Here is a 23037-nt window from a genome sequence, read left to right as displayed (position 1 = left end):
AGATAAATGTTGCTGTCGGTCTACTCCAGTCAACATCCAAGCAAGGTTGTATGCATGAACATAAAGTTATATCCAGTTTCACGTACAATTCTCTGGCTAAATGGATACTTCATGTTTGCCAAAAAAGATCTTTTTAAGCAACGACTTTCATCAATATCTACTCATTATGTTGTCAACATATAACCTTGCAATGGTTGCTGTCTATCAAAGATGAAACTGGTGAAGTATCAGTAAAGAGTCTTTATTTTTAATTCCTTTTATTCCATCAAATTCAATGGTCACAAATTCAAAATATCTCATTGTCCAATGGAGTTCCAAAAGTTTTCTCCAAGTCTTCCTTTCACCTCCCGATAGATCTAAGGATCATCTGAAAAATACAACGTTTAGTTTGATAAATATATTTGTCAAAATATTGATCAGACTTTTTGAAACTAAAAAGGCTTTATAAAAGATTAAGTTATTACATATTCTATATTTGGTTATTACCGTTTTCACACATTGCATTCTAGTTAAGACTGTTCCAAGTTTTAATAAAAGTTTTTTATTTTTTTTTATTTTTACCTTTCCCACTTCTTTGTTGAGCTTATTAAATTGTCCTGCATGTCAAGATCAGTGTAATTTGACCATGTCCATATTCACACATGCATCCAGCCTTTCACTTGAGGATGGCCAACACTGGTACCATCCTACGTCAATGGAATTTCATCAGTTGATTGAAATGCAGAAGAAAACATATTTCAAAATATTTTATGATAAAGTTTATCATCAATCAATCGAAATAGATATCACAGTTTCACGAGTTCATCAATTGGTGACATTAACCTATCATTATTCTAGTTTTTAGCATAAATAAAGCTCTGTTTAGCAATGTTTTCTTTGGTAAAATACATAAACAGACAACCATACTATCCCATACTTGTTGTTTCTTACCTTAGCTTGAGTATATGGGGCATACTGAGCGAGCCTTTCATCACCACCAGATGCCTTCCAGTCAATGTTATTGAAGTCTGGAAAATCATACAACAAAACCTCAGGTTTTTGTGTGTGTACATTACAGCACATACTTTGTGACAGTTCTATCACTTGTTAATTTATCTTATATTATAAAGGTGTTATCCTACAGCTGTACGCTGCATATTAAATTTTGTAGTCTAGCATTAAGTTGCCTCAACAGTTTTCCAACAGGCATACAGTTCACAAAAATGCCAAATAACTTGAGGAATGATCCTTTTGTAGTGATATATTAAATGTCAATCACACCATGCATGTTTACCACCAATGCTTCAAGTACTGTATGTCAGGAAATACGGTATATATTATTACATTAAAACCAGTATAGTTTACCTTTCCAAGGACATAGTGGTTGTTCCTCATCCACAGCATGCAATCATCTATCAAACAGCAAGGAAGTTCAAATGAGAAGTGAACATTAAACATAAATGACCAACAGTTATTCAAAAACTTAAATTGTTGGTCTTAAAATTATGTCTATTGAAACATTGGACTTATATTGCCTGTTAGCATTAATTTTGTGACATAACTTTTAAAATGTACTTCATAATTTTTTGAAATATAGTATATTTTTTTTATCTTTAATATTATCAAATCATATTTACAATATTTGAACTGGTCCATGTACCATCGGTAACATAATAAATGCATTCTTATACTGAAACAGTCTTTTTATTGTATGTTACAAAGAGCCTTTTTCTTCAAAATGAACAGACATCAATTTGGTGTTTGCTTGAAATAATCAAGAAAGCAAGTCTGCTTATGAATACATCAGTCACAAATGGTTTATCTGTCGCACACAACGGTATGTGCAACTGCATCATCAGAATTGACCTCAATACATGGGATAATGGTTTCGGCAATATACAATATGTTCCAATTTTTAGGCAAGTGCATTTTTTGCTTCAGAGCAAATATGGAACTGTTAGTGTGATGAAAATGCTCACGGCATATAAAATAAACATGTTAAAGACACTAGTCTTGGAATGGTAAAAGCATTTCAAGGTATAACCAGTCAACTTGCATTGTTGATAAAAGACAGAAGTTATGGCACATGTGTAATTCCCCCGGTGTAGCCAGATGGAAAGGTAAATATAACGTCAATATAGGTACAATGTTTAACTGTATTAGAACATCCAATACTCTGCTAGCATTATTTGTACGTTACAAAGATAACACAGTTTGAAGGTAAATTTATAACATTTGCTTGTAACTTATTATGTAAAGTACCTAATGAGATTAGCAGAAAAGGTGTCCAATGTAAAAATACAAATATGTAAACATCATACTCGGAGCACCATTCAAGCAAACTGATACAGTTAGAGTATTTTTAGTCAAATTTCACCAACCCCAACAATGTTTTTAACCTTTCAGGCTAATAATTAAAATACCTTTCAGGCTAATAATTAAAATACAAGTGTTTTAAAGTATATCATTCTTCTATCTCACCCTCTTCTCAACCTTATGCTTCTTTGTAGCCATTTTTGAACCAACATCGTTTGTTTGAGAAATAACCATCCCAACCGCATTTGTAAAATGGAATCCGTAAATACAATGATGCAAGATTCCCCAGTATGTTTTTGTTCTCGTTAACTTCCCATGTATCTCCCATTCATTGAAATGTTACACTCTGCCCACACATTGAAATGACACACATTTACTAGTACATGACAGTACTTCTACTTTGCAAATATCATTTGCAGCAAAACCTTAACAACATAAGGACATGAGTTCATATAATACATACCTTCCATGGACTCTATTGTCAAAGGTTTAGTCTCCATAGTGATAACTTGTATGATTACTTATTCTGTGGAGCTCCAGCCAATTTGTGAAGTTAAAGCAACATCAATCAGGTGGTCAAATCTCCCTTATAATCATATTTATACTAGATACATAGTACATGTATGACACAAACAGTCACAAAACACGGATGGCCCTTCACCTTGTAGAAATCATCAACATACGATACTTACACAAAGGGAGATAACCTGGAGTGTCTACATATTAGTGTTTTGAGGAGCTTTTTTATGCATGCATTAAACTAACATAATAACAGTTCTTGCAAGTGATTAATGCACGTACATTGTACACGTACTTTACTCATTATATAATGTTATATGTTATAGGATTTCTAAACGACCAATCAACACGGAAGAGGTCATTAGAGTAATATGTAGACCAGTTGTGAATTGTTATTCCTAGTAAAAACTAGCTTCAAATGTCTTTCTATAGTTATTTTGATCTTGAATTAACTTGATGCAGTGTCTAGTAAGAAAGCCTCCAAGTACGTTTTGTCACTTTCAGATAACACTTGAATACATATTTAAGACCTGAATGACAGTATATCCCCCTTAAGTCTTTGACTAGCAGTAGGCTGCTGTAGACAAAGTAAAATTTACTATTATAGATCTCATGACTTTCATCATCATAGAACAGTTGCTTATATATATATATATATATATATTATAAAAAGAAAAATTCTCAACAATGAGTCTTTAGTACTTTCATCTCTTCTAGGAGATTCTCCAGACTATAATTCTGATTTATAATATATATATATATATATATATGAAACCAGAAAAATTCTCCTTACGGACGAAGAAATAATGTAAAAAGAAAAATTCTCAACAAGTCTTTAGTACTTTCATCTCTTCTAGGAGATTCTCCAGACTCAGTGTTATTGAGCAGGGGATACTTCAAGTCTAGCTTTTACTCCATTTTTATGATTTCTGAATATTATTTTTTCTATGTTTGTGAATATGATTGACGTAATGAGAATGAAACTTGTCAAAATTTTGATAATATATCTAGAAAATACAGCAAATTCATGAACAATTTTTTGTACCTGAATCAATGATGAACAAAATAATCACAAAAATATACCAATTTTTTTTAAATTAAAATGAAAATTTCCCAAATTACTACCACAGAAAAAGCTGATAAAAATCCGAATGTATCGGTGATTGAGCAAGCTGATACAGGTTTTTTTTAAGGATAATATTGAAAGAATTGGCACGTTCTAACTGACAGCCAATCACAATTGAGGACCTGTCCTCAACTCCACGAGGTATCCACTTCATCCTGAACGCTTTAAGCTTGCTATATTATACATTTAAATATGCAGATCATTTTCAGACAAAAATGGTTAGTGACTTTTTTATAATCCCATCGGCCAAACAAACTCAAAGACGTTCCATTATCTGTTGATATTCAGTGATAACATTAATCCATCTGTACATTTGACCTAAACATTCCCCAGTATTTATCTAATGACCATCCACTTGTTGTGCATAGTCTATGAAGGATGGATGGACAGTATAACACTGAAAATAAAATCTCCCATGGGGACAAAGTAAGTTGCGTTATAGAAGGAGCATGTGATATACAGATGAATGGAGGCTCATGCTACACTGTAAGGGACTGTTATGATACTATAATCAGCAATCAATGGATCAACATCTCAAACCTAAAATGAAGAGGAAACAGGGAAACAGCACTTGATGAGTGCTATCATTAGATAATAATTAATGTGATGGAGTCACATTTCACAAAATTCACGCAAGTATTTCCCACTCCAACACATACTTCAAGCTCACTGTAGTATTGCTACTAAGCATCAATTTTCTCTCCGTTACTTTGCCTAATATTAACTCCATAAGAATCCAAAATATATGAGATTGTTGGTATTTCAAATGTATCATTTATAAACACTTCAAGTCTTAAGTGAGTTTGAGTCAAATTTTGCATGTCTTACTTTTTCTATAATTCAAAACTTTAACAGATATTATAAGAGAAAAAAAAATCAAAATAAGTAAGGATTTTTTGTTTTTGCATTTCAAACCGACCATTCTTTAGTGGTGCTATTTAATTTGATGTCATTTAAGTCTTTCGGCAACATCCATTGACAACCAAGTCATTAATCATTGTTACAGTTTACACATTATGCATCAAATCTTACAAAGGCATTACATTTTCCTAATAGAAGATGTATAAGTGCCATTCATTACAAGATAGCAGACATGTCCTTCATGCTTTTGATAGGATGAATTGACAATATCACATTAGTACACATCTTCTTAGATACAAAACACGTATACTTATATTTTCAAAAGCTACCATCTCGGAGCTTAGCAACATTTGTATCTTCTCTTGCCTAACAAATGCACGTAAAGAAGTCAGCCAGTATCTGGGGATCTTTACACATAACTGTCGCTTGTACGATCATATTCCTGCAGCTAGTGTCGGAGGTTTACAGAGAAGTCTTTGCTGGATTTAACAACCTGAAATAAAACTTGAAAGATCAATAGTTCAACACAATAGCCCAGAAAGGGCAATACAATCCAACCACTAATAACAGATATAATTCCCTAAAATCAACGAGTCTTGCTCTTATTTTCTAAATGTCAATACCTCAAGTTTTTTCTTCCAACATTTCCCCGAACAGTAGGCAATATTATGCACTTACACTTGGAAATGATTTGAAAAATGTTTATATTGATATCTCCTGATAATATCCCCAAGATCAGTCCATAGCAATCATATGCCGATGACCAATTTCTTACAATATTTTTTTTTTCTCCATCAGATGTTTGTATATGAAATACTTCACCATGTCCACAAATGATCATGATCATGAGGAACAGAAAGGTAGAAATTCATTCCCTAGAACTAGAAATCTGATGTGTCTGTAGCTTCATCACCATTAAAGTGAGTGTTCAGAAACTGTTACAAGAAACCCAAAATATTTTTTGCAAAATAATAATAGAGAAATCTTTACACACAAATAATAATGCGGGATTCCCCCTCTCTTAAATATTTTATTTCCAATAGGGATTCAAGCATCAATACTTACCATTCCTCCATTAAGGAGACCTATGACAACTGCAAGAAGTCTGACCTCAAAATGTGTACTTGCTCATCCAAAACAATAAGATTGGTTATTATTATTTGGAATATGAGGTCACATACATGAACGAGTATCTTCAATTCCCAAGGTCTGTGAGGACAGATGTCCAAGTTTTCATCAAAGGCACAGGAAAATATATTCAGCAATCAGATCTTCATTCAATATCAATCTCGGCTGCAAGTTTTAATTGTACAGTAGAAACCTGTCAGTATTCCATGTAAGCTGTGCTTCAATTATCTTATGATCAATTACTGGCCAGATAATTGCACTGTAACAATGAAATTATGGCATTCTAAATAAATCAAAGGTTTTGAAAAAAACTAAATTCCCACCATAAACCAATTAACCTGTCCACATGTACACTATATCAGTCACACTTGGCCTGGGTATAAACAAGTTTCACTGTACAATAAATCTTTTCGGTCATGTATGTCCACAATCAGGTTTGCATGTGATACCCTTAGGCAGCATTTCATGCGAAAACAACTTGGTCTGCTATATCCACTATACTTGGATTGTACAGATTTCTATGTTTTTGCTATTTGCAAATGGTTAAGAAATTCTTCTAGACATGAAACTATATTAATGATTTAGGAAATAGTTGTATGCAGCAATCGATTAACAAATGGTTCATAAATGATCAAAGATTGTCATTTCTCTCGTTCACAAGCTTTTCACTTCAACAGTGGTAGAATGTCCCTTTGACACTTGTCTGATTGTCAAAATAGGTACACAGGAATGCATCGACAGCAACAACTAGACACCCTCTTCAAACAATTAATAATGCATTAACTATATATTATCATATTCAAAAATTAACTTTGACATTGGCACCCTAAACATGAACTAATCCCAAGCATTGGGTTTTAGCAAAATCCACACCCATCAATGCAAGTTACTAGATTGATGATAATTACCAGCAATTGGTAGACCTAATTAAAGGTGAACTTGGCCTTGACCTAAGTACTCCAGAGCATCCAAGGTTTTTTTTTATACTTTACTTTTGTATCAAGTTTGCTCAAAATTTGTCCAGAAATATTCCTCCCTTGAAATAGAAGCATCAAAATAAAATTATGATTGCTTATATATATCCATCAACCTAGGAAGTAGATGTACTAATTTTAAGATCATGAATTATATCAACAACTAAATTTCAATTGTCTTCGGCTACAAGTCATAATACAAGAAATCCAACAAGGATCTTGTCACCCACCACTGATTGATCTTGAATATGCCCAGTATGTAGGTTCTTCCTCTTCATGTGATTTTACTATTCTCTACCCTCATAAGCACATGCAAACCAAGTTGAAACATGATCTTTGCATGGCTTGTTTTAACTTAGATATTCTGGTAATGCAATACTGATGCAAAATTATAATGTTTTGTATCAGCAGAATATGAACAAGAGTACCGTTGGGCGGAACAATATACGCCCGTCGAATGCCATTTAGTGTTGTATACTTTCTTCAATTGAAATATGATCTGCATCATTCTAAGAGTAGTTAGCTATAAAAAATGTTGGAGAAAATCTGCGGACGGACGGACAACCCCATACCATAATACTTCCGTCAAATTTGACGGGCATATAAAAAGTCAAAAGGGACAAAGGAGAGGTTTGCCATTTTGTATGATCCATGGATAGGTCCTGAAATACAGTAATAACAAACTTCAGAAAAATTATCCAAGACTGCTTCTGATCCATCTCAAACTGGAGCATGCACAGTAAAGGACAAAGATTCAATTGCATATTTAAGTTTCATCCGGATTTGTCTTTTTACTTTCTGAGCAAAAGTAGCAACAAACTTAACATGCCATATCCATACAGAATCCTGGTGGCTATCCTGGTTTCCCCCCAAATCAGCCAAATTTGAAATAGGAACAACTTAGGGACCATTGAGATCATACATGCCAAGTTTCATCTTGATCCCTTAAGTTTACCGGAGAAATAATGGTAACACTTTTTTGACAAACTGTCAAAAGAATTCCGGACTACAGATAAAATATTTGATTATCCCACTATCAGATTCAGAGGATGCACGTGCACCAATACATGAGCATCTTTATATATTTCCTTTTCTGTCTCATTACACTTGCTTTTTTGCCTTCCCTCCATTTTTTACCTACATATTTTATAGTTCAGCTGTGTGTGACCTTTCTTAGCCAAAATACTGTTCATAATGAATGTGACCTTTCTTTGTCAATCCACTGTTCAGGTTTCAACAACCAATGCAACAGACCACTTAAAACGTCATTCAGGATTGAATATGACAGCATTAAAATCATCAAATGGTGGTGTTCTTATTTTTTTTACAGTTACAGGAAAGACCAACCGTATGAGCAATAACTGCTTCTATTTTAGGTTGGACATTGAGATTTCAGTGACAGCAAAAATGACCCAAGATGGCAGTCAAAGATTCTGTCTTCATCTTCTCCTGTTTTCGGTCAACTGGTCATAAAGTCATATTTATAATATACAGCAGGTTGTTTACAGGTACAATATTTTTATTTATTTCGACATTTTTCTATATGATCAATAGATACATTCACAAATAATAAAACAGTTGTTGGGGTATTAATACGAAATTATATGAATATATACAATGTCTTTGCTTATGAACTAATAAAAGAACATCAGTATGGGAGACCATTATTGAGAATAGTAAGTGCTATCTCTTGTAAATCTATTCAAATATACATGATTATGGATTCTTGTCCAAATTTGAAACAAGAATAAAATGATACATGGAATTAAAACGATAACGAACACAACACAACATAGAAATGATTATATTACAATGATGTCACTTGATAGAAATTCAGAAAAAAGGGACACACATTTACAGATATATGTAACTAGCATTTTCTCATGATAAAAGATTTTCTCATGATAAAAGAAACCAGTGGTTATCAAAATAGAATGCCTACTCCAAGTTCATGTTTAAAAATAATTCAATGTCTATGTTCATGTTTTTATAGTGCATGTATTTTCTTTAAATCAAATCAATGCACACATATTGAAACTGTGTTCTTTCCAGTAACACTATCTCCATCATTTCCCAAGTGTCTCCATGTATTGTTCACAATATTATGTCAGGTCATTTATCTGGTATTTGCTCTTGATCATTTTCACTGTTTGGCAGCATAACTAACGGCCATAAAGACTGTTATCTAAAGAGGCGACTTTCCTTGCAGTATTTCATATTTCTTAGCCTGCAAAGTTATCAATAGCCACAAAATGATTAAAGATTTAATAGCGACGCATTCTCTTCATATCTCCATAGTCGTCTCTGGGTCCTCCAGCCTCCTGGCGTCTGCGTTCATTCATACCACCACGACCGCCTCCCATGTTTCCACTCATACCCCCACCTCCATACATGTTGTTACCCCCCTGCATACCACCGCCTCCACTTCCTCCAGACATGCCCCCACCCTGGCCACCTAAACCCCCACGACCCCCAAAGTTTCCATTTCCGTAGTTACCACCTTGTTGATCAAATCTTGACTGGCGCTGCTGTTGATTTTTATGATATATTTATATCAGGGTCAACATTCATATATGAATGCATATGTCCATCACGATCAGGTCGGTAAGTATTCATGGTCAAATGTAAAGTTGACCAAATTTTCAATCAATTTTTGCATTGATTTACAAATGGTTGAGGAGGTCATCATTTTCGGGATAATTCCATCACGGGCACAAGAAAAAAGGAAGAAGAATGGATCATTAGCAAACATGAAACAAAGGTTTTCAATGAAGTTCAGTCTTACCTCTACTCCTCTACATAGTGCTCTAAAGAGCACAGGATCAACATCCTGGCAGGGTAAATGATGATTTCAGTCCAATGGCTTTCAAATTATAAGATTAAATTCATAGCAATCAATTAATACAATAACGATATTTAAATTAACTTGTGTCTAAAAATAACCACTTTTTACATATATACCTGATTCCAGTAACAACATCAGTCCTGAAAAACAATTCGCACACAACCTGCCTTTAAGTTTAAAGTTAAGACAAGGTTTCATCAACACCAGCTGTCATCAAGTGAGTTGGCAGGAGTAACATATTGTTTTGTGGGTCCAGCAACTTATTATTCCCCATATCCAGTTCCCCACAATGAAGTGACTAATCACATGACATAATTATGTAAGTTTTTTTCACCATTATCACTTCTTCTGATCATGAAGCTATTGTCATGTTCGGTTATCTACAACATATATTGGCTAGATGCCCATGGATGCTGCAAAGACATTCTTAAGAATAATGCTATTCCATTGCATAGGATTTTTTTTAGCAAGTGCAACCTGGTGGACAAATTTCCAGTGACAAGGAACACGTAACTATCATTCATCTAAACTGATATTATGTAAGGCTCTAAAATGTCACATCTGACTGATCACCTGGATGGTATAGCGAATTGCATAGTCTAATAAGTCCTTATAAACTTATAAATATCAGTTATACGACCTCTCCTACAGCCAGAAACTTGGTCGATAAGAAAAAGTCAAAGATACCACAGAATTGTCCCAATTGTTTTTAGAAACAGGATGCATAATAAACAGGGAAAATAAACAGACATCTTTTCTATTCGTCATCTAGTATCTCTTGTTCCAATACTTGGTTTGCTTTATATCTTAAAAACCTTTATATTTTAAGGAGTTTCACAAAGGTAAAAAGTGTGATCACCACTCATTTAACATCTTTACCAGAAACACATGTAAAAAAACCTCCCCTGCAGTTTAATATCCATCACAGATACCAAGACTTTCAAATTAGCTGCTTGATCAGTCATATATGTACAACAACACAGTATCAATATGACTTTATATTTAAACAATCACCTCATGGTAGTGATCCTTAATTACTTTCTTTTTCCTCTACAATCGACATCCAAATATATAATGCAAAATATTTTTTTCAGGAAGCAACTTCCACATTCTCTAACATGTTCCATTGATGAAGTATTACAGATTTTAAAATTGTTTTCCTACATAGGTCCTTAAAAACATTTTTTTAAAGAGCAATCTCAAGAATAAGTTAAGATATATTGGTTTTCTAGGGTTATTTTTACTGAATGAAACTGATGATACGCAACAGGAAATCATTACATTATTTTTTAATGAAATATTCCTTTTCTAGATTTGTGTGAATCTTTCTAGTTTAATCTAGTGTCAAGTCTTCTACCAAAATAAATATTTTAAATATACACTGCGTTTTACAAAAAAAAATCTGCTTTATATCACATGCTACTCAATTTCAAACCATATGCCTGTGTGTTGCTTAAATTATTTACCAGTGATATGCCCAGGATATTAAGATTTACTGGGGAAAGGGAATAAACATGTATGGTTAAACATTAACCTTGCTCATAATCCTGAATTACTTTTTAACCCTTCTACAACTAACTCTTGTATAATCCTTGTATATTCTGTAAATGCTGTGGGCTGCAAAAGCACCCTGTATTTCTTTAAAGCAAACACAAGATTCAAACATTTATGTAGCCATTCTCTCCCTTGCTCCTCATTGGTTTTACACATATTTTATTTTTAAATGCGATATTAACTTTTGAAAGATGCACAAACAAAGGGTGAAAACAATTATTGCATGGTTTACAGTGACCTTGATCCCAAAATCATTCGGATATTCTTGTCCTATTTGTACTGATGTCACATGTGATGGTTCATTGTCATAGGTGGAAAGATACTCCATCTTGAGTTAAGAGAAAACTTTCACACAAGATAAGTTACAGTCTGAAAGCAGCTGGGTGATTTTATGTCAATTCTAGCTATTCCACTTAATATTCTTAGCAGGTATATAAAAAGAACAATTTTATGTTATTTCACAGCTCAAGACACTTTCAGGAACATTATCGATACTTTCTCCCATATCAAACTGGTATATATCCCAACTATTAAAACACTTCCTTCATGTCCAAGTTGTTCTGGGTAATTTCAACTTATTTCAGCAAATAGCTTTTTCAAGCCAAGTGTTTCCCAAATTGAATACAACAAACACAGTTGTGTTGAACGGTTCACGCTGGAAGCTCGAGTACATATATATATACAGTGAATGTACCATTTCTGTATCACATTGTAAGCGTAGCAAATCCCTTTTCCCCATCCAATATTATGCATCACACAATAGTACATGTATACCTACTGTACATAATGTGACATCAACTGTTCTTGTCCAAGGTGTTCCATCATACATATTTATATATTCAATATAATTCCAGTTTGCACTACACACAAATACTCAAAGAGTGCAGAACTGGAAAAGTTACTTGTAAAGACACAAGATAATAAAATATCATGATTTTTGGGAACTGTTATCATGCTACATAGTCATTTTTACAATTAATATTAATAGCCATGAAAGACATCCACCATCAAATACCTACCAAAACGCTTTAAAACCACAAGTCACGATCACTACAACAAAATGTGCATTACCGCACATCTTCATCAACTACTACCGTGGTTTATCATTTTCAATTCATCCTGAAAAAAACTTAAACACAAGAAGTAATGTCAATGTACACTAATGAAATATGTACAAGATTGTAAGTTCACATATCTTACATGCAGATTGCATTGCTGTTCGGGTATTAAGGTCACAGACGGATATAAGTGGGGTTATTTGTGTCCCTTGCATCAGGTGTACTTTATTTCTTTTATCAAACTTCTTGTTGCCAATACATGCATGTAAGGATTTTTATAAATGTGCATCATTGGTTAAATAAATGTGTATGGACAAAGGTACAAGTAGTGTACAGTGTCCACAAAAACACATCTCCAAAACAGCAATCCATTGTTCATATTTATCTTCTTATCAAGATTATTTTATGAAGTCATTTTTTTTAAAAGAAATATGTTACCAAAGTTATCATGGGAAACAGCATTCCCTATCAACATGAAATCCCTGCACATTTTTCTAAATTTCTTCATTAATGCAATTATCTGTCCATACCAAAGCACAATTAATCAATTGCACTATCCATAAATAGTTATTCTAAATCCAAGATGAAATTCATTCAACAATAGGATATGTTGAAAACTCTAAATTTAATTATTGATTTCCAATTTTTGCTCTAGATTGTTGTCCTATTAAATAGCTGTTATACTGTAAAACATGAAACTTTCACTTATAGAAGCTGTGAATATCAGTTCATGTACTGGAAATATTTTAACAATTGTACTACATACATTTCATTGTAGCCTGCTGGTTTAACACAAAAAAGTTTGTACCAGTGAAATTATTTGAAAACGTTGAACAACAAAAGAACAGTCAAAAGATTCGTTCATAAGTACTGGTATTCAAATGTATACTGTAATTAAATCTGTCCAGGAATTGGAACTGAAACTCAGTAATAAGGAGAATGTACAGAATCTAACAAATGCATCTGTAAAAGATTCCTCCATATTTTCTTTGTAGCAAAGTATCTAGCAAACAAAATCATTTCAAAGTTTTCTGATGTCACATACACAAATGTAGATGTGAATGAAGTTTAACTTCTTAAAAGTATTTGTTACCATGAAAAAACTCCATCTCAGGTTTATAAAAGGATGTAATGCAATACAATATCCCATCCCAGTTTATTCAATAACATTTTAATAGCGAGTCTGTACAGGGTTCATCACTGTTAGCAATCCTAAATCAATATTTAAAGTAAAGTACACATACATGTTATGTTTGCATGTGCATAAGTTATAACTTTAAATGATGAATTAACTTGATCTTTTATGGGTTTTTTTTTTTATCAAAGAACTTTCATGTTTAAAGGCAATATATAATTGTGTTTACAGGTAATACGAAAAAGCATGTTTCATCATCTGTAATCCTTACGTGTACATTATGCTTATAAACAAAACATATATATACCCTCCAGACATCCAAGCTATCATCTTCCAGGTAAACATTCATCATGGTAATGCGAAGTCCAAAAATAAGCAATATACAGTATTTCAAGAAACAATGATTATCCTAGTTTCTGGCACTTTTCCTCCGAAATGTTGCATGTTGTCCCAATTTCAGGGAAATAACATTCATACTCAAACTTCCATAACAAAATATCTATGTTACTTTCAATGAAATTTCTCTTAACACCCCCCCCCCCCCCCCCCCCCCCCCCCCCCCCCCCCCCCCNCATGAAAAAGCACAGCAGATTGGCTTCCTTTAAACACTATTCCTGTTCATATGAATGTCCAGCTCCCACAAAGTGACCATTCTTTAGACAGCATCATAACCAAATAGTTTTTGTACAGTTTCAAATAAACAAACCGACATCAGCATGTCATAATTTAAAACTTTAAATACACAAGACAAGTGAGTAAAAACTCCACTATCCCTAGGTATGGAGGTCATCGTTCTTATTTCGCTTCTTCAGTGTGCCAGCCTGCTGATGTTAATAATGCTTCTATATGACAAAAATATACATAAAGAAATCTTAAGACCTTGCTAGTACAAGCAATTTTTACACCCAAAATTGAAAATCACGATCTATCAGAAAGTCAAGAAATTGTGTACATCATTTTCCTTAACAAACACCACTAAAACTGACAAAAACCAAGCCCATGTGGCAGTGTTGTGTTCTCTATACTTACACTTACACAATTTTGCATTTAACATTTAGTCATATGCTTTAAGAAATATTGACAAAGTACGATAAACATCAACCATGGTCATAATTGTTTCAAAAACAAAGAATAACCAAAATTCAGGAATTAAAACTATTTCACAACTTCACAATCTCCAGTGTCTATTAATAAGTTTAAATTTCTTACAAAATTCAATCAGAAAATACTCCAGTATAGTGGCAACTTGAATGCATTATATACCACAATTTCCTAGGATATCACCCTTCAGACAGTTGTTTTGAATAGTAAATATATTTTCAACAAAGCAAATTGACTTGATCATTGCAAGCCCTGTTCCCATCTTTGGAGCAACTAATGCTAATGTCTAGTTAACAACATATGACCTACCGCAATAGGTCAGTCTTTTCACAAGATGAGGAGATATGACTAATGATTTTCTACCACAAGTATCCAGATGCAAATAGAAGGATTTTTTTTTACATCTCCTAGCGTACATATTATGTGGAACTCTCTAAAATAACACATTTCTTGTTTTACTGATATAGTACTCATTTCAAGTAAGGCAGGTAATACAAGGCTTAGGAGAGATTTTTTTTGGGAGCAGATAACTTTGTGCATGCTTTGGTTTGAATTGACCTTTGACCTAGAGGTGAGGTACACAATCTAATCACAGTGCACAGTACACATTTTCTGTGGATGATGCTATACTTCAACTTTCATTGATATATTTTAACGTTCCCCCCCCCCCCCCCCCCCCCCCNGGGTGTAGTTATAATACAATATATCTCCATTCATTTGAAAAGGACATATAAAACTAAAAATGTTTGCTAAAGATATATAGCAACAGTTTTTGTTATGAACATTTTTTAAGCATCACTAGGTCATCAGGCTGAGGCCAACTAACAAAATAGTATGACAAAGACAAATCATCAAAGAGATACAGGAAAACCTTGTGACAACTATGGCAGCATCTTACAAAAATGTCATTACGTTGTTATTCTGCAAACACTGTGTTATTCTGCAAATAGGACTGCAACATATATATATATCTTGAGATATGTGAAAACCTTGATCACTGGTCCTCAACAGCACAGTGGATTTCACAAGTTTACTAATGGCATCCATCCCAGTTTATACAGTATGGTTAATCTTGAGAATGTCAGCAACACAGCATCGGTAAGAAGATCAAATGAAATGATACAAAAAACGTGATTTGTTTGGTTTCATATTTTCCCGTCCTTCATGAGTTCAGAAATGGTGCATTTTGTCTGTCTTTTTGCCATCAACACAGTGATGAAACATGCCTTTTCTTCAATTCCAAAGTGTAACAGTGATGAAGTACAGATCTCTTTGTCACATATGTTTTTATTACGTTTATTTTTATGATGCAAGGGACACAACACCTATGACAAGCTCAAAAACTCCTTGGAAATATTTCAGACATTTTTTTGGTATGGAATGCATCAAACCTATCGTAGGATAGCAATGCTGTATATGTCATAAATAACCATGTCTTTTTTTAAGTGTTACAGGTATTAACATTTGCAATCTACATTGTATTTGCCTTTGGTTTCACCAGAATATCTGTTTGGTATTCATTTATATCTGCCTTTCATGTAAATCATACATGTATAGCATATGTGCATGTGTACTGCTTCTTAGTTTATAGACACCACCAAGTAATCTGATAATTGGTGAGTGAGTTTTCAAGTATGAAACTCAGAAGTTCAAACAAGACATTTGTTTAAGTTCAAATGAATGCACTCCAGCAACTCCATTTGAACAACACATATTATTAAAAGGTGCAATTTCATGTGTGCAATGACTCCGAGGGCCTGTTTGCAAATCCAGTATATGATAACAAAGAACTAGTCAAAAAACAATTTTCTGTGATACGTACCATTCCCTGGCCTTGACCTCCCATTCCCTGGCTTTGACCTTGCATCGACCCTTGGCTGCCGCCTACACCTCCACCTCCTCCAACATTTCCACCAGATCCTCCAAATCCACTTACTATGGATCCCTCATTCTGTTGCCTCTGTTGCAACAATACACAAATGTTTAGTCAACTCAAAAATATCTTTTGAGTATGGTACTCGGGGCAAAATATCTTGTAAATACAACATTTGAGTTTTATGTACCATATACATTCAGAACATAATGCAAGAAAACAGAATAACAAAAGTTCGTAATACTGGTTATCATTCACAAATTTAGTCTTGAATTTGTTCTTTATGTGATGAAAACGAGGCAGGGTACTGCCAGCAACCCATAGTCCTTTTCTTCCGGACAAACGTTGGCATCGAAATTGAACAAAGGGCCATAATCATATATAGAGGACAGGAAATCTTATTTTCACATGCAATACTTCAACATTCAAATAGGTACTCACAAAGTTAGGCAATGAAAGGTTAAAGGAGTGTTTGTATATATTGATGTCTTAGACAATGAGAAACACTCAAGGAGAAAAACTTGTATTGTCAAACAATGTCTGCTTTAGATCTGAATAAAATATGTAACATATATATTGTTACCGAGCGTTTGAAACTATTTTGTCCGGCATGACTATAGATAATTTATTATTTCCGAAAAGAAAGCTGTACCTTTCAAGACTTAAATTGAGAAAGTGTAAAGATGAAATAAACGAAATATAATCAACTTTTGGGATGGAAAAAAAAATCAATTATTCCATTATAGCTATATTGGCTAGTTATGAGGGGTGCTCTGAGGAGAACAATAGGCTAAGTTAAGAGTCGGGAAAGGGTTGTTTTAATTGGATTTGATTTACTACAGAAAATCGTGTGCAGTGATGCCAGGCAATAACGAGGCACGGTCACTTGTGTGTACTTACATTGGGATGCAAGCGGGATATTTTTAATGACTTTCTTCTTAATTTTGTTTAGCAGTACAGATATATAATTGCCAGGGCATATAAAATGACATATGCAACATAAACTGCCTTCGGGCAGGTGAGCTAAAAAACACTGCAGTTGGACAGGGATCCTAAAAGCATTCGGTTAGTCATTCTCTTAACTGAGAAGTTATCTTATAAGCACACTTCCACCAAACATATGGAGACCAGATAAAACCTCTTACATTTTCAATGCCCATGGCAGCAGGAGGGGCTGGAGGTGGTGGAACAGGTGGGGGTACTCCAGAGCGCCCACGTTGTCCTTCACCCCTCATACCTTCACCGCGCAAGCCTTCACCACGCATACCATCACCTCGCATTCCTTCGCCTCTCAGTCCTCCTTGCTGTAACAAAACAATTACACCCTTCTTTAAAACAATACCTACTAATTATATCATTGATAGCAAGACTCTTTCACAACACATTCAAAACATGTTTTTACACCTTAGATTGTATTTTGGTAGGCGAGTCTGCAATTTATATTCTGCATCCATATAGATTTATCTTGAATTCCCTGCAGCTTTATACAAGACAATCAGTCAGGGTTTTCTTCCAAAGTCCTCTGATTAGGGAACAATTAACAAATCAAAGAAATTCATTTGTCATGAGATACTTTTTAAACGTTTATACTTCAGTTTCTTAATCTGTGATTAAATGGTATGAACTCATTGCTATAACATGGTTACCTGTTCCATCTGACTGCTTCGGTGACTGTCCATTGGCCCTCTTCCTCCTCTCATACCACTTCCTTCTCCCCTCATTATCATCTCTCTGCGTCTTTCTTCTTCTTCTCTAACCATCCTGCTATCCTCCTGACGCCTGAAATAAGTGTCATTACTGACCAAATAGGCCATTCAATATATCATATGATATTGAACCAATTCAACATTGACCTGTGATTTGTGCTCAATATAACGGAATTTTATACAGGATTGATTGCCCTGCAAATAAAGAAAGTGCATAGTAAATCCAATTAACATCCAAATCAACGCTCACATTTTCTTTGCTTAAATTGATATTTTTTTTATTTTTTTTTAAAATTATTTCCAACTATGAAATTAGAAATAATATTATTTTGGTAAAACTGAACTATTTTCTTTTAACTATTTTGTTAAAAGAAAATAGTTTTATGTGATATTGCTTTGAAACCTACCGCATGTCCATTTCTTGTCTACGCCTCATCTGTTCCTGTCTCATTTCTTCAATTCTTTGGAGTTCTTCTTGCTGTCTTACCAAGTCTGTATATGAAATGAAAACCTTTACATTAATACCGATAGATTTTGATCTGATGGGATAGATGACAGGTCATAACATATACCTTTAAAATCTCAATAGTATATGAACAATGAATGTTATATATACAGAAACAGCATTTCAGAGAACCTTTGTCTGGATCATTTTATTACCCCTAATCCCAGCATTCTACTGGCAAAATGTCAATTAAGGCAATTTTGTCACTTAAAGAAATTGCTGAAATGCATTAAGACATTTGACCCTGTGACCTTGATATCTGGTTATTTTGGTTATTCAGAAGTTGTTTAAATGTTGTAACATATTTAACTCTTGTGATCTGGTAAACAGTCCTTCATCCAAGCACGCAATTGACAAAAAAGATTTGGCCATTTTTGTTAATTAGAAGTTGTTTACAGAACCAAGGGGTCTAAAAATGCCTATTTGTTTTAAGTGATTATCTCTAACACTATATTCCAAAAAGGTCCTGAACGCAGACTACAGGCCAAAATAACACAATGAAATTCAGACATTCAGAAGAATTTTTGTTTTAATAAATTTGCTACCGGCCACTTATCACTAGGCCATTTTATCCTTCAGAAGGTGTTAACAAATTTAACCCTTGTGATCTTAGACAATGGCTAACGTAATGCAGCCAATGCCAAAAAATACTTTCTGAAATATTATTATTTTTTAATACTTCATATACGAACCAGCTACTGGACACCTATTACGACACTAGGGTTTTCCATTACTAAGAAAAAGTCAATTGTGCCATTTCAACAACAGATCCCAGCAACCTTATACCAGATCCAGGTCATTTATTTCAGCAAAATTTATAGCATGTCATGCTAGTTAGTACTTTAGTGGCCAAATTTCATGACTCTTGACTTTTTGTTCTTTAGAAGACAATGTTCTAGCAATTTAACATCTGGGTCAGGTGAGCAAAACAAGGATTGCCATAGGGCGAATGCAAGATGCTGTCCAATGGTATAAGCTGACTTTCACTCAAACATTGGAAGATCAAGCAGAAACATATTTGGTAGTAACAGCGTCTTATTGCCAATCTTAAACACTTTATTGTTTTTAATAAAAACACACCTGCTCTGATTTGTTCAGCTTGGTACTCATACATCGCACCCTCCATCTCTGCCTCCAACTTGATTCTTGCATCTTCCATTTCTTGCTTCACTCTTTCATGCTGCTGTTTCTCCAGTTCATCCAATTCCTTCCACCTTTGTGCAAATCTGTATTCAAAAGATCCTGGTGGAGCAAACCTAGGCTCCTTTTCTCTGTCTTTTCTGCAATGTTCATTTCTCGGCAAGAATTTTTCTGGAAGACCATCTTCTTCATCCTTCTGTTCCAAAGGCTCCACAAAAACAGGTCTTGGGTACCTACCAGGAGAATAAAATCAAAAACATCTGTTTACAAGCGAAGTGTTTTCCCCCCCTTAATTTGGAATGGGACTTTTTTTGTTTCATTTTAGAAAGAAAATATACCAATTGAAATAAAAAAAAAATAGGGTAAACTGCAAACTTTGGAAATCAAGTATAAAATAGTTTCAACTGGGAATGGGCCCAATTATCAGTCTCAAAGACCCAGAAAGAGTCCTGCTGCATTTTGATTTTTGTTTTGTTCACAACATATTTATAGTCATTATTTTATTTCTCTTACAATCTGTCTCTTGACAGTTTTCTCTCACTCTTGATAAAATTAAAAATAAAGAGGTCTATTGGACCTGTATCACTCACCTGGTTTTATATTTAAGTAATTATAAAGTACATCTTTATATGAAATTTCTTCAAAACCAGACAAAATCTATGTTCTAACCCAACTGGGACCACCATACCTGACTTTCAACCAATCAAGAGGCCTCCGTTGAGTTGCTATGTTAACAGATTTTAAAATAAGTTATGTCATATTACAGGGTGTAATTAGACAATACTTTGATTTTCATTCAACTATAAGCTTTTATAAACCTAGAAACCAATTTTTAACAATTTATGAAAACTACAACATAGAATATGATAATCTAGCTATATCATTTCTTAGGACCGCAGGGGTCAAAACAACCTCATTCAATTAAGAAATGTTTATTCTTCCTCAATAATGTTGTTGACCAAATTTTGTACAATCCACTCAGGCAATTGGGGGATATTAGCATCTGAAAACAAAATCTTTCCTCTTTGGGGCCCGGTCTTCATAGCCCCAGGATTCGTACCAGTCTCATTTATTTAAGAAATGATTGCCCTCCCCCAAAGAAGCTTCAGAGCAAATTTGGTTGAAATCTTTTCTTGGGTTTAGGAGCAAAACCCAAGAAAAAGCAAAAGCAAATTTAGCTAAGTTCCCATTCAGGGCCCTGCCCCCGTGGCCTCAGGGGTCAAACCAACCTCCTTTATTTTAGAAATTATTGCCCATCCCTATTGATGCTTCAGACTAAATTTTGGTGTAAATATCTTTGCCGTTTAGGAGGATATAGGTTTTAAAGAAAAAGTTGACGACAGACGCTGCGCCACGGCATAATCAAATCAATTAAATTTAAATTAGAAATAATCAGGTACATAGAAAGATAGTTCTTGATCAAGCAAAAGTCTATTCTAGTTGAAAACTCTGATTAACCAATATCTCAGCAAGATAGAAAAGAGAATGTGAATAAAACTACAGATCTTACGAAGACATAAGGAAAACTCCTTCATTGATTCTCTTCATAGCTTGGCTGGCACCTGGTTTTCTGGCAAACTCTACAATTCCCTCTCCAGAAGACCTCCCTCTATCATCCACACAAACAATGGCCCTTTCAATGTCACCAAACTGGGAAAAAGACTGGTACATCAGTTCATTAGATACAAATGGAGACAGATTCTTGACTCGGATAGCAGCTCCATGGTTTGCAAATCGTACTCTCAGACTGCGACCCTTTCTCTGTGTTCCATCCAAAGCTGCCTTTGCTGCTTCAGCATTGTTTCTGTAGTCCTATAAACAAAAAAAATAAATATTATATAGTACTTAAGAAATGGTCTTTCAAACAACCATATTTTCCCACATCATCACATGGGTTTGGTACAGAACCTTCACAGATTTAGCAACATTTTGTTTAAATTATGTGTGTAATTGACAGAAGTGCCTACTAACTAGAACCTTTGACTAAGCTCCGACATCAGACATTGACAAAGTTGCATCTTTCCCAAACATACAATAACATTTTTTTTAAAAATATATGCATTGTAGTATTTTTCGTAGGCAGTTTCTCATCATTTCAAAATGTTTCACTTCTGTAATCTCTCCCTATTCTACAACAGAAATTTGAACTCCCCCGTGGTCAACAGATAATCATATACCGTTCGTGTGCATTAAATATCATATTCGTACCATGCGAATGAACCCAAATCCTTTGGCGCCGTTGACAAAGAGTTCTGATATTTCACCAAATTTAGTGAACATCCCCCTGAACTCTTCTTCAGTAATATCAGGTGTCAGGTTTCCGACAAAAAGACGACATCTTCCTGTGAATTTCGGATCTTCTTTTGGTCCATCTTCGTTGTGGTCCGTATCTTGTGGTGGCTGATTTTTGTGTCCCATATTAGAATGACGGTCGCCACCCTGAGAAAAGTTACGATTATTGTTGAAACGTCCCCGACCTCCTCCTCCTCCGCCACCACGGCGTTGGGGTCCACCATGTCCACCTCGGTCACCGCCGCCACCACCGCCGCGGCTTCTGTTCTGTTCTTGATGTTTGTTGATGTTACCATCCTGTTGGGGCTTATTTTTGTTCGGCGTTGGGGTCTTGGTATCTGTTAGTTCTTTCTTAGCAGGCGTGGCAGGTTTTGCTGCTGTTTTTTCCGACATATTGATAAGGAATGGTTTGGACTCTTCTGACGCGTCTTTGTTCCCTTTACAATCCAAAATGGCAGCACGCTTTATGTTAATAAGTCACGTGATCAAATTGAAGAGCGTAAAATAATAACCGAAAGAACCGGGATGTCGCAAAAATCCGGAATCATCTTCGATGAGGTCCTTGATTTGAAAAAAATCCTAAGATTTGAGAATAGAATAGATTCATACGGGTGCACCATGTTTGATATATGAGGGAATCATATCCGATACATGTTTCAGAATACGGTAAAAACACATATTTCCCATATTATTTGAGGAAACCGGCCGATTAGGTACCGTCAAAGACGTATGTTAGTTGTAAAGAGTATCGACGATACCGTATTGATACTGAGTTAATTTTTATATGATATACTGGTTATATATTTTTTTCAACATATCAGTAAACGTTCATGGTTGAAGCTTTATTATTTGTGAGAAGCTTTATTATTTGTGAGACGTTTAAACTTATGTGGAACCCTCTTGTAGGCCTCATAATATAAGATCT

The 23037-nt window shown here is 34.5% G+C and overlaps 1 protein-coding gene across 3 annotated transcripts; it reads right to left on the bottom strand.

The window, feature by feature from the left end:
- Nucleotides 1-225: 225 nt before the first annotated feature.
- On the bottom strand, nt 226-22588 carry LOC110449822 (non-POU domain-containing octamer-binding protein-like). Of its 3 annotated transcripts, XR_002462903.1 has the most exons (11): nt 22029-22588; nt 21331-21632; nt 19761-20053; nt 18583-18667; nt 18116-18266; nt 17615-17773; nt 16419-16556; nt 1345-1391; nt 931-1007; nt 562-686; nt 226-367 (listed from the first exon to the last, which is right to left on the bottom strand). XR_002462903.1 is itself a non-coding variant. In XM_021496925.1 (8 exons), exons 1-8 carry the CDS (start codon nt 22503-22505, stop codon nt 9168-9170), a joined length of 1869 nt encoding a protein of 622 aa, XP_021352600.1. In that variant the 5' UTR covers nt 22506-22588; the 3' UTR covers nt 8405-9167. The 3 variants fall into 3 exon arrangements, 2 of the variants coding, with proteins under 2 accessions (XP_021352600.1, XP_021352601.1); XM_021496925.1 differs by lacking the exons at nt 226-367; nt 562-686; nt 931-1007; nt 1345-1391 and adding an exon at nt 8405-9431; XM_021496926.1 differs by lacking the exons at nt 226-367; nt 562-686; nt 931-1007; nt 1345-1391 and adding an exon at nt 8405-9431 and having other exon boundaries at nt 18116-18248.
- Nucleotides 22589-23037: the final 449 nt, after the last annotated feature.

Source organism: Mizuhopecten yessoensis, unplaced genomic scaffold (genome assembly GCF_002113885.1).
Source record: "Mizuhopecten yessoensis strain PY_sf001 unplaced genomic scaffold, ASM211388v2 scaffold4823, whole genome shotgun sequence".
Lineage (NCBI taxonomy): Eukaryota > Metazoa > Mollusca > Bivalvia > Pectinida > Pectinidae > Mizuhopecten > Mizuhopecten yessoensis.
Note: the sequence above shows the minus strand (reverse complement) of the source record. Positions and strands in the feature narration are given on the sequence as shown.

What these genes read in the sequence shown, in the direction of transcription:
- LOC110449822 (XM_021496925.1), bottom strand. Translation starts at nt 22,505, where the DNA reads ATGTCGGAAAAAACAGCAGCAAAACCTGCCACGCCTGCTAAGAAAGAA. An exon ending in GAAGCAGTCAGATGGAACAG is followed by an intron (nt 17,774 to 18,115) that starts GTAACCATGTTA and finishes GTTTTGTTACAG; the next exon opens with CAAGGAGGACTGAGAGGCGA. An exon ending in GAGGTCAAGGCCAGGGAATG is followed by an intron (nt 9,432 to 16,418) that starts GTACGTATCACA and finishes AAAAATCAACAG; the next exon opens with CAGCGCCAGTCAAGATTTGA.